Genomic DNA, 12,367 nt, shown 5'->3' on the forward strand with positions numbered 1-12,367 from the left:
AAAAAAAAAAGGAATAATTGATACTCAGTAGAAAAAGCAGACTTTACCTGTAGAGCAGCAATCAGTACTAAAATTTGGTAATACTAAAATCTACGAATCTGAAAAATGCATTTTCATAGCATAATATTTTTCCCTTGTAACATTTCTGTATTGACAGGCTTCAAGCAAAATAACCATAACATCTGGAATTTTATTGTGGTACTCAATACATAATCAGGTGGCAAGAATTTAGGGGAAAACTGAAGTCTGCAGTAAGTTATCTTCTCTGCAATCCATAGAAATCTTCAAAAGAACTAAGGAAATTGCTCACATAAAGCTGACATTCAGTAACTGGGGGAGTTAGAAGGGAATTCGGGGGTTTTGTGCCTGGGATCAAGATCTGACTACTAGCTTGAGTTATAAATGTAAGATTTGAGTTAAAAGTTAGGTCTTTATGTAGTGAAAGAAACAGTTTTCTGCATGAGCTTATTAGTAAACTCACCAAATTGTGAATGAAAAACAAGATTTTGAAACAACTGAGGATTCAGTTACTCACTTTTGGAAATCAGGATTAAATACATCTCAAAATACAATGCTTTAAAATACTGACAGCGATGACATTTTTTCCATAAAAATACTTCACTGAGTTGCCAGCTTGTTCAGGAAATTACCTTTAATCCTTTCCCTCTAAGGGAATTAGTCTCAGGGGCTTTGACTAGCAGCCTTTTTTGGCATTGCTTTCATGGTTAGGCTTTGTAGAATTGAAAAGGAAGGTGCTAGTGTAGCACATATTGCTTGTGTTTGGAGATGTGTTCATTTGCTTTATGCACCTCACAAACATACTTACAGGAGATAGCTGTGATTTCAGATTATCCCTGTGTTCTGGATTCCTTTATGGGCCACCCACCTAAAAGTGGAGCACTTCTGCCCCTTGGATCTTGTGCTTACTGTGTGCAGTGATTGTGGAGACTCTGTATAGCTAATTAAGAAATGCCGTTCTAATTACCAAATCACTGTCTCGCTGGATTATAGCTTCTTTTCTATGAGGAGGCTTGGCTTGAGCTGTCTTTAATTCATGAAATAAAACTTTGATGTAGTTAAACATTTTGTATGAACAAATTCCCAAGGGAGAATTTACTGCAGAGCTAAAAGAAAGCAGTGCATTATTCCTTGCACACCTCACTGAAGAGCAGCACGGCTGCAGCTGGCTCTGGCTGGAGCCAGGCACTGGGGACTGCATTCATTCCCACCCTGGAGAGGTCTGCACATACACGGGAAGATTTCTAAGCAGTGACCCTGTGGTGAGGAGGGGACAGGGCAGTCCATAATTGCCTTGAGCTATTTTAGGCGTTTTTCTGATCCAAAAAACCACGCTGAGAGGGTTCATGCTAGCATGAAGACCTTGCCATAGTAATTTTTCTAGTACACTTTCTGTAGAATTAAAGATGCAGGGGGACTATAGATGGGAAAGGAGGTGATTTGCACTAATGGTTACTTGTTGGGGTTTTTTCCTTTGTTTTTGGTCTCAAATACTACCAAATTAATATTAAGTATAGGACAAACCTGCTGAAGTTGTTTCTTTTATAACTTACGAAAAGTTTTCTTTCTACATACATTGTACTGCATTTGCTAGGATTAAGTCTTGTATCTTGACAAGTCCTATTCTCATTATGATTCTCTGAAACACGTCTTTAGTTAAATTATATGGAAACGTGTTGGATTGGCAATCTTGCCTTTTGTATGGCTGATTTCAGAGTCCTCTCACGCCTGTAATAAGGGCCAGGTCTTTTGTGCACCCAGGAAATAATTAACTAGAACCAAATCAAGGCAAATTATTTTTCACCGTGATTGAGCAAGTGAAGCCTTTTTTCTCTCTGTAGGCTTTGACTGAGAACTTGTGAAAGAAGTTAGTTTATCTTGTCTCTGCTTCAATTTCCTATAACTTAATATGCATCTTCTTCCTGCTCCCCTTAGCATAGTAGATAAGGCTGAAGGAAGGATTACAAAGGAATACAAAGTCTCTACCTACACTGGCTTTTAGTTGCAAGTAGCCTAACACTATCTAACACTTAGATATCAGAATTCAAGACTTGTTGCACGTGCAGCATTTCTGATTTTAAACATACAGTAGGATGAGACTTGTTGAGGGTTTTTTTACCCTACTTTCTCTGCAAGTCAGCAGCAATATATAGAAATACTTGAATTTTTATTTCCTATCCCTGTCCTGCTTTCTTCTACTTACTTCCTTATTTTCCTTATTTGCATTTTTCCTGGCAACAGTTTTACACCAGTGAGATACTGTGTCTTGCTTTGTAAGCTACAAAAATTCTGTGACAGTTTGGCAGAGCAGATGATGACTGCTTCAGAAGAATGTGCATGCCAGGACTTGCTTGAGCTCACCTCCAAAGAGATGCCCAAGTTACACTTGAGATGTATCTAGATTGCTTAGCAATATTATCAACACCCTCTTAATCTCCACATCCAGAATGTTAATTTAACCTGTGGGTTTGGGGTGTTTAGCCTGTACTGGTGCTTACTATGTGGATGTAAGAAGCAGCTAATTCTCCCCGCATTGGAAAGCTGTCAGCCAAGGCCAGATACAGGATAGCCTTGGTGGAATTCAGACAGACATGCAAAGTTAACGTTTGTTTTTTTTTTTTTCATATGAAACATAATCCTTAAACAATCTGTGTGTAGAAGAACTACAAGGTGTGAGCAAACTAGACTTTGGAAAATTTAAATAGGTGAGTGTTGTATTAAACACTGTCTCAGTAACCATTCTATGAACAGAGGATTCAGAGAAGTATCTACCACTATTTTTCTTCATCAAAAAATTGACCTCTCAGGGGGAGAGGAGGGGTTTAAATAGGTTTGATTCATAAAAAAAAAAAAAATCACCTCTGTTAATTTTGGTGCTTGCAGTTGAAACTTAGTTGTTGAACAAATAATTTTTCTTCCAGACAAGAATGTTCGAGATTTTTATTACTTAAGAAATCTGTCTTTTCAAAGTTAAGCTAGACTCATAAATACTTTAGGAGCTTGCCTGAGCTTTTGCCCTGGGTAGAAATGGAGGAGTTGAGATATGTGGTTGGGCTTTCCACATTTCTAGTGTCATAGTGTAATGTCAGCCTTCATGCTGAGTTACACTTGTGTAGAAGTGTACAGATCAGGTCTTCCTTTGCCAGGCAGGATATTCCACCCCAGCTTCCTTACTTCTTGGGCAGTACATCTGAACAGATCCTGGGCCTGGGGGTCTCTGTGCATTTCCCTGTGTAATTATTGAGGAAATGTGTGGGAGGTTCAGATGAAGTTTTGTATGGTTGCTTTGCTTTTATTTTGGGGACTGCATTCCCTTTTCTATCCCCATATGAGCAAAAACTGCAGTTTCAGTCTGTGGGTCACCCACGATCCCTAGTGTACTTTTGGGGAGTCAGTGAAGTTGCTTTGGAACTTCACTGCCCACTCCCCTCTGCCAGACACCTCCAAATGGCAGCAAGGACTGGGGGACAAGGAAGAATGGGATTGTCCATCTGAGCAGCAGTGAGTTAAACTCATACCTCAATCAGTCAAATATACATTGATATGTGACAGCTGTAACAGATGTTTAGGATTTTTTAAAATTTAATTCTTTAATTAATTTTAATTAATTAAATTAATTAATTTAATTCTTTATTTTTTATTAAAATCCCCTTTCTCACTGATATATTCTTTGTTCCTATCTCCTTTTATGCACTTTGCTTTTGGGAAGCAGTCTCACAAAAGACTGGGATTAATGGTTCGGGTGCTGGATTCATTAAACCAATTAGCACAGCTGGCTGACTGGGCTGGGTATGTAAAGCACTGGAGATACTTCACTGAAGAAACCATGCAGTTGTCCTGCTGCTTTCTTCACGGGAATATGTCATTTTTGCCACCTGACCTTATGGCTTCTTATTAAGCCTTCTTATGGCTTAATTTTTCACATGAAATAAACATTATTTTCCTTCGGACAAATGAGCCTCGGGCCTGCTTTATCTTCCGGGTAAGGAGGCTGCAGCAGCAGCAGAACACATCTCTCCCGGGTGCTGCTGCCAGGGCAGTGCGGGGGAAGCTGTTGCCTTCCCCTTTCCGCTCACATCCCGCCCTCTCCTCCCAGAATAAACCTAAATAAACTCTAATAAAGGCCTTGTGTGGAACCCTTCAGTAACTGAAAACAGCTTACAAGAAAGACACAGAGGAGCTTTCTACAAGAATATGTAGTGACAGATCAAGGGGAATGGATTGAAACTGAAAGAGAGTAGGTTTAGATTAGCTATTAGGAGGAAGTTCTTTACAGCGAGGATGGAGGAACGGGTCACCCAGAGAAGCTGTGGATACCCATCCCTCATAGCGCTCTAGGCCATATTGGATGGGGCCCTGGGCAGCCTGGTCCAGTAGAAGGTGTTGCTGCCTAGGGCAGGCGTGCTGGAACCAGGTGATTTTTAGGGCCTCCCAAGTTAAACCGCTCCATAGCTCTACGCATAGGCGGCTGCGGCAGCGCGGGCGGGGCGGAGCGGGGCGGGCCGGGCCGCCCGTCCCAGGCTCCCCCGCGGCGCGGCCGGGCGGGCGGGGCTGGCGGCGCGGCGGGCGGGCACAGCCGGGGCGCGGCCGGGCGGGCGGAGCGCGGTGCCGGCCGGTGTCCCTCTGCCTCGGCATGTCTGACTCCGGCGGCGGCGGGGGCGGCGGCCCCGGCGGCGAGGAAGGCGGCATGGAGGTGTCGGGCTCGGCGGTGCAGAATGTGGCCGACGTGTCGGTGCTACAGAAGCACCTGCGCAAGCTGGTGCCGCTGCTGCTGGAGGATGGCGGCGAGGCGCCGGCGGCGCTGGAAGCGGCGCTGGAGGAGAAAGGCGCCCTGGAGCATATGCGCAAGTTCCTCTCCGACCCGCAGGTCCACACGGTGCTGGTGGAGCGCTCCACGCTCAAAGGTGAGGAGCGGAGGCGCCGCGGTGGCAAAATGGCCGCTGCCGGCCGCGGCCGCCGCCCTGCCGCGGGTGGGAGGGGCGCGCCTCCGCCGCGGCCGCGCTCCGCCTCAGCGCGGCTCCGGCCGGGAACCGCCGGGCCGGACACTGCGGGCCCGCTCCGCCTCAGCGCGGCTCCGGCCGGGAACCGCCGGGCCGGACACTGCGGGCCCGCTCCGCCTCAGCGCGGCTCCGGCCGGGAACCGCCGGGCCGGGCACTGCGGGCCCGCTCCGCCTCAGCGCGGTTCCGGCCGGGAACCGCCGGGCCGGACACTGCGGGCCCGCTCCGCCTCAGCGCGGCTCCGGCCGGGAATTGCCGGGCCGGGCACTGCGGGTTGGCTGTACGGCTCGGGCGGCAGTGCAGCCTGGGCGGTGGGTGGGTCCCGTGGCCGCCGCCCGGCCCTGCCTCCCCCGCTGCCTTTGTTCTGCGGTCGGGGGCCCAGGCGGATGCTCGGCGGGGCTGTGGGCTCAAACCCGGGCGTGCTGCGGCTGCGGCTGGTTCTGCTTGGAAAGGCACTCAAAGTGCTTCGTCAGTCGGCCGTGGCACCGCTCCTGCGGCAGCCGGGCTGCTCGGGAAGTGACCTCTCGTGCGAGGCAGATGGCCGCTCTGAAACAGAACAAGAGCGCCAAAACCCCGGATAAAGGGAAAAAAATACCCATAGCCTGAATCGACCTGTAAAAAGCGTTGTTTCACGGTTGATTAGGGAGTTCCTGTAGTTGACAAACAAAGATGTGGACCTTGCTGTGCCTTTGTTTAGTTAGCAAAGCCTGGTGGCTGTGCTGCTTGCAGAACCGCATCAAATGCTGCATGAAATACTGCAGCGAAGCTGAGACTCTGGCTTGAATCTCTTTGTTACTCACATGCATACATAAACTGACTGCTTATTTCAAAAATGACTTATCAACAAATCTGTTGCTAATTAGGCTCTGCCACAGAATGCAGCCTAATGAACAGTGACAAAATACAGCCAGTTTTCATCAATAATGCAGGCTTTTACTATTAAACAAGTCCCTACGGTCTGTAAATGGCTGGCTGCCTGCCTGCCAGCGTGAGCTTGCAAAATTCTATGAAGCTTCCGGATCACTACTTCTAATGAGCAAGTGATTCTGTTCCTGTATGTATCAAATCCTAATAAAGTCATATTTCATACTGCATTATTTAACTTGTCAACAGAAACGGTTTAACATCTTGATATATCTCCTGCAGTTGCTGCACACAGATATAAATATCAAGAAGGTTGTTTCATTCACTGTCTATTCATTGTAAACTTCAGATGTTGCTTAAAAATACCCCATTGTTGCCTATTTTTTGCCTATTTCCAGATTATCCTCCTCTTTCCCCTTCCAGAGTTTCAGACTTCTTTCTCAGTAGTGTTAATTTTCTAGAAGAGAACAAAAGAAGAACCGCCTTTATGAATTCATGAGGCAGTGTTTAATAAGATTTAAAGAAAGCCGTTTAATATTAATGCAGATGATTCCTGCTTTTTTGCAATGCCTTCATGAGAATGGTTATTCCAAGTTATGGTTGGAAGTAATAAAGGTGGTGGTGATCATTTACCTGCAGGCTCATGGCGTAAATATTGTTATATATGTATACATAAAAATTAATTGAGAGACTCATTTCATGTTTCAAAAGCCAGATACTAATTTATGATGCATAGAGGCCATTTCTGTCTGTGTCTTCTGGTGTAATAGCAGTTACTTGGGCAGAATGGGTTTTATGAATAACAGCCAGGTGCTCAAACTTAACAGCAGCATATGGAGAGCTCTGACAGCATTGTTATTATTGAAGCTTAGGTCCGTGGAGACTACATAGCATGAAGTAGATTACTGATTACAAGTACAATGAAATAGAAGCCTTATATCTGCATAATGAAAGCTTCTCTCTGCTATCACCAGCTCCCCAGCCTGCCAGCTGCTCTCATACAGGTTCCTGTGGTCTCAGTTGCTGTGTTGTTCTGTGACCAGGCTTCTGGTGCTTGGGGTCACAAATGTGAGACTCTGAGGCTGTATTTCCTAAGGAATGAACAAAATCAGAGCAGGACAGTGTGCTAGAGTGTGTCCCCCAAGAGGGAGTAACCTTCTGCACTGAAATCACTGCATTGCAGCACGACTGCCTGCATCTCCAGCAATTACATCATCTGTGATGCACTGGCTGTGCTAATGCCCAAGTATTTCCCATGGCTTGGCTTTTTATTCTGTCAAAAGATTTTTTTCTTTTGTTCAGAGACTGAATTTCCAAGTTATTTTCAAAGTAGATATTTGAAAATACAAAGTCATCTTTGAAAGAAAAAAAGCAGTTTAATGTTCTCGCTGAAGCATAGTTGTCTTAGCAACATATCTCTGCAAATAAATTCACATTCTGTATTGCAGATTTCTCTCTCAAAATGTGAGTTATAATTCACTTACTGTAAAGTTTTATTATTTTTATAGCAACCTAAATCTTAATCGAGTTTTGTTTAAAGACAGTGAACCCATTCTACATCTGAGAGATATTGCAAAGCTACATTTGACCTAATTTAGTTAATTAAGTTGGTGTGGAGCTTAAAGGTTAGAAAATAGTCTGGTAGTAGCAGAAGGTGGTTGAGAAGGGATGGCAGATGTGTTAGACATTATTTCTTACATATTGTATTTTTTTGCAGAGGATGTGGGAGATGAAGGAGAAGAGGAAAAAGAGTTCATTTCCTACAGTATCAGCACTGACATTCATTATGGAATAAAGTCAAACAGGTGAATTAGTGAAATAAATCTTAACTTTTCTACTCTATATATGTAAAACCTGCATAAGCAGACTTATCTACTTTACTACAAATTCACCTCCAGTTTACCTAGCGCTTTCAGGCAGTGTTTTTATTCAAGTGGGACAATAGCTTTTCAAGGCAGAGGCTCTGATAAAAAAAGAGTGTGTCATGAGGCTGAAAGGAGTGGACTTCTAGCTCTGAGGTTAAACAAATAGTTCTATTAATTTTGGCATACATGTAGCTGTAACATACACAACTTGAGTTCAATATTCTTTGGTTATGTCTGGCTCTTACATATTTGGCACTTATCTTGAGGCATATTTGGCTCTGAAGCTTTGTAAAGTGTAAAAATGTAAAATTGTTTTCTTTAGTCTGCTCCTACTTCGGAGTCTTTATTGATAGTTCATCTTGCTTATTGCTGAATTGTAAAGATATATTTATTTGGAAGACTTGTATTCAAGTCTCTTAGAAGAAGAATTGTAAAGTATGATGATACAGATTACCATTTGACTCCTAAACTTGCAGTCAGATTAAAGCTGTAGTGTCACTTAAGTTTCAAATGATTGGTTGGTAACTCTCTTCTCTGTCCCATAGCCTGGCGTTTATTAAACGTACAGCAGTGATCGATGCTGACAAACCAGTGTCTTCCCAGCTCAGAGTGCTCACTCTCAGTGAAGATTCTCCATATGAAACGTTGCACTCTTTCATCAGCAATGCTGTTGCTCCCTTTTTCAAGTCCTATATCCGAGAATCTGGCAAAGCAGACAGGTAATTCAGTGTAAATACTGCATTTCTGTGCTATTGAGTTAAAGTGTGTGATTCTTACACAAACAACTGTGATTCTTCAAGGTGAATCATGTGGATTGTTGAAGCACCCAGTTGGATATGATGTTGTTGCTGACTCTGGGGAATCAGTTCAGGTCTGAATGTGTTATGTATGGTTTTTGGTTTGCCTTCTTACATGGAAACATCTGTGCTTTTTCAGGGATGGAGATAAGATGGCTCCTTCAGTTGAGAAAAAGATTGCAGAGCTTGAAATGGGCCTCTTGCATTTGCAACAGAATATTGAAATTCCAGAGATCAGTCTGCCAATTCATGCAACCATTACTAATGTGGCCAAGCAGTGTTACGAACGTGGAGAAAAACCAAAGGTTACAGATTTTGGTGAGAAGGCTGAGGATCCACTGTTCCTTAATCAGTTACAGTCTGGAGTCAACCGCTGGATTAGAGAAATACAAAAGGTAACCAAATAAAGAACAGGAAAGAAAAAAAGCAACTAAGTAATAAGAACATATATGTAGTATTGCGTATCTTCACAATTTAACTGGTAAAATGCTGCTTCCTGCAGGATACTCTGAAGATCTGAGACCAAGTTTTTTGAGTCATTGGAGACATTGGTCTAAGGTGACTAGGTGATTAGGCTAAGTCTGATCTAATATTAGGGTAAATGGAATGTAGTCTAAATTGTTCTACAAATAGCCAAGAGTATGACTATTTTATGCATCTTATAATAGACTCAAGTAACTGGCAGTAACCCTGTGAATTTTGTAACTACTCTTCAAATCTTTACGGCAGATTGAGAGTAACACATATGATTGGCCTGTTTTGTTATTTGCCCCTGATGCATCCACAACCACTTCACAACAGTTGCTCCAGCCCTGTCTTGTAATCTCATACTTCTGCCTGTTACTTTTCAAAAGAACTGCTGTTATGCTGGTGTTACTCCAAAGAAGCATCTCAGATACTAGTCTGGCTTTTTTGCCTGTGTGCACAGTAAACATCTATTTCTTATGGACCAGTGTTGTCTTTTCTTATTTGAGAGCATAAAATATTTGATACCTTGCCTGGCTCATCTGCCATTAACCAGAATACAGACACTGCTCAGGAAAGCAGGCAGGTGACATTTTTAGATTATGTTGAAGATTATTACATGAGGGTCCTAAAACCAACCTTTAGGATCTCTGGAATTGCACTTGTCACATGTTGCATGCAGTTCCTACACTTCTCAAAGAATGAGTGCCAAAACTGTCTGATTATTAAAACCTAGTACTCATTGCATGTTCCAATTATATTTTAGTAACAGCAGTTTTTACAGTTGAAGCATATAAATTAAATGCTTTTCTCTCTCCTTTGTCTTTCTCTCCATTACTTTGAAGGTGACTAAATTAGATCGAGATCCTGCATCAGGCACTGCATTACAGGAGATAAGCTTCTGGTTAAATTTGGAGAGGGCTCTGTACCGCATTCAGGAAAAACGTGAAAGCCCAGAAGTTCTGCTGACTCTGGACATTCTAAAGCATGGCAAACGTTTTCATGCAACTGTCAGCTTTGATACAGACACAGGTAAAATATCTGATCAATAACATTTTTATCAAATGTCTTACAGAACTTAAACTGTTAAAAAACTTGAACATTACAGTACAAATAACAATGCTATTTAGAGGAACCTTGGGCTAGTTACAGATAGAGATTTTGGTCAGTGAAATGAAAAGTTATATTCAAAATCTTGTCCATTTAGGTCTGAAACAGGCATTGGAAACTGTGAATGACTATAATCCGCTGATGAAAGACTTTCCACTGAATGACTTGCTGTCTGCTACGGAGCTGGACAAAATCAGGCAGGCCCTTGTTGCAATATTTACCCATTTGAGAAAAATCAGGAACACAAAATACCCAATCCAAAGGGCATTGCGTTTAGTGGAGGCTATTTCAAGAGATCTGAGCTCTCAGCTCCTTAAAGTGTTGGGAACTAGAAAACTGATGCATGTTGCCTACGAAGAATTTGAGAAGGTATGTTCATGGCTTTCTGAAACTGGTTGCCATACTTCTGCGTTGGACAGTGACTTTCAGGAAGCTTTTGATTTGGAAGCTAAAGTTCCTGTTCTAAAACTTTTTCCAGGTAATGGTTGCATGCTTTGAAGTTTTCCAAACCTGGGATGATGAATATGAGAAGTTACAAGTTCTGCTGAGAGATATTGTGAAGAGAAAAAGGGAAGAGAACCTGAAGATGGTGTGGCGCATCAATCCTGCTCACAGGAAACTCCAGAGTCGTCTTGATCAAATGAGGAAATTCAGGCGTCAGCATGAGCAGCTGAGAGCAGTCATTGTGAGAGTCTTGCGACCTCAGGTAATCTTGATTATTTCCAAACAGAAAATCTGTGTGGCTTCTTCAAGAGTGTTACCTTTACTTGAAGTTACCACTATAAATGTAATGTAACATTCAGTTTCCATGTTTAGTTTTGAACCCTTGCTAATAGGCTTAGCTTTAATTCTGACTTACATTGCGTAATACATGCTCATGTTAATAAACTCAGCAAGTCTAGACATAACACAGGGGAGATTATAAGTGTTTAAATCCTTGAATTTGGCTAAACCACGGCGGAAAATGAGATTATGTTGCACAGTAGTAGTAAAGTACCAGTGTTGCCCTATTCCTACTCAAACACAACTGAAAGTTTGTTGAGAATTTGTCACTGATTTGTAGGGGGTTTGTGCAATGTTTTTTAAACCAACTTCATTTTGCTACTTCCAGAGAAATTTTGAAGTATCCAACTCACTAGACTATGTTTCTAATGTAGGTAACAGCTGTTGCCCAGCAAAATCAAGGAGAGGTACCTGAACCACAGGATATGAAAGTAGCAGAAGTCCTTTTTGATGCTGCAGATGCTAATGCAATTGAAGAAGTCAATCTTGCTTATGAGAATGTTAAGGAAGTAGATGGATTAGATGTTTCCAAAGAAGGTACAGAAGCCTGGGAGGCAGCAATGAAGCGCTATGATGAAAGAATTGATAGAGTTGAAACAAGAATAACAGCTCGTTTGAGAGACCAGCTCGGTACAGCAAAGAATGCCAATGAAATGTTCAGAATCTTCTCCCGGTTTAACGCCTTGTTTGTCAGACCTCACATTCGCGGTGCCATTCGTGAATACCAGACACAATTGATCCAGCGTGTGAAAGATGATATTGAGTCTCTTCACGACAAGTTTAAAGTACAATACCCACAGAGTCAAGCATGTAAAATGAGTCACGTTCGTGACTTGCCTCCTGTGTCTGGCTCTATAATTTGGGCAAAACAGATTGACAGGCAGCTCACCGCTTACATGAAGCGTGTGGAGGATGTCCTTGGCAAAGGCTGGGAGAACCATGTGGAAGGTCAGAAGCTAAAGCAGGATGGAGACAGCTTTCGCATGAAGCTCAACACTCAGGAGATCTTTGATGACTGGGCAAGAAAAGTTCAGCAACGCAACCTTGGTGTGTCTGGTCGCATTTTCACCATCGAGAGCACTCGTGTTCGAGGTCGAACTGGAAATGTCCTGAAACTGAAAGTCAACTTTCTCCCAGAAATAATTACACTTTCAAAAGAAGTCCGAAACCTCAAGTGGCTTGGTTTCCGTGTCCCACTAGCAATTGTCAACAAAGCTCACCAAGCAAACCAGCTCTATCCATTTGCTATTTCTCTCATTGAAAGTGTCCGTACATACGAGCGAACATGTGAGAAAGTAGAAGAGCGTAATACTATCTCACTGCTGGTCGCTGGCTTGAAGAAAGAGGTGCAGGCTTTGATTGCAGAAGGAATTGCCCTTGTGTGGGAATCATACAAACTTGATCCATACGTACAGCGCTTGGCTGAGACTGTCTTCAGCTTCCAGGAAAAGGTTTGTGTTATCTGTC

General features: G+C 43.0%; 1 protein-coding gene across 1 annotated transcript in view; it reads left to right on the top strand.

Annotated features, from left to right (window-relative positions):
- Positions 1-4,591: 4,591 nt before the first annotated feature.
- DYNC1H1 (dynein cytoplasmic 1 heavy chain 1) overlaps positions 4,592-12,367 on the top strand; it is a 43,749-nt gene continuing 35,973 nt past the window's right edge. The window contains exons 1-8 of the mRNA XM_056491944.1: positions 4,592-4,922; positions 7,598-7,685; positions 8,291-8,464; positions 8,682-8,937; positions 9,853-10,039; positions 10,215-10,486; positions 10,596-10,823; positions 11,275-12,351. Coding sequence (XP_056347919.1) covers positions 4,652-4,922; positions 7,598-7,685; positions 8,291-8,464; positions 8,682-8,937; positions 9,853-10,039; positions 10,215-10,486; positions 10,596-10,823; positions 11,275-12,351 — 2,553 coding nt within the window. The 5' untranslated portion in view covers positions 4,592-4,651. The remainder of the gene's footprint in view (positions 4,923-7,597; positions 7,686-8,290; positions 8,465-8,681; positions 8,938-9,852; positions 10,040-10,214; positions 10,487-10,595; positions 10,824-11,274; positions 12,352-12,367) is intronic.

Source organism: Oenanthe melanoleuca, chromosome 5 (assembly GCF_029582105.1).
Source record: "Oenanthe melanoleuca isolate GR-GAL-2019-014 chromosome 5, OMel1.0, whole genome shotgun sequence".
Taxonomy (NCBI): domain Eukaryota; kingdom Metazoa; phylum Chordata; class Aves; order Passeriformes; family Muscicapidae; genus Oenanthe; species Oenanthe melanoleuca.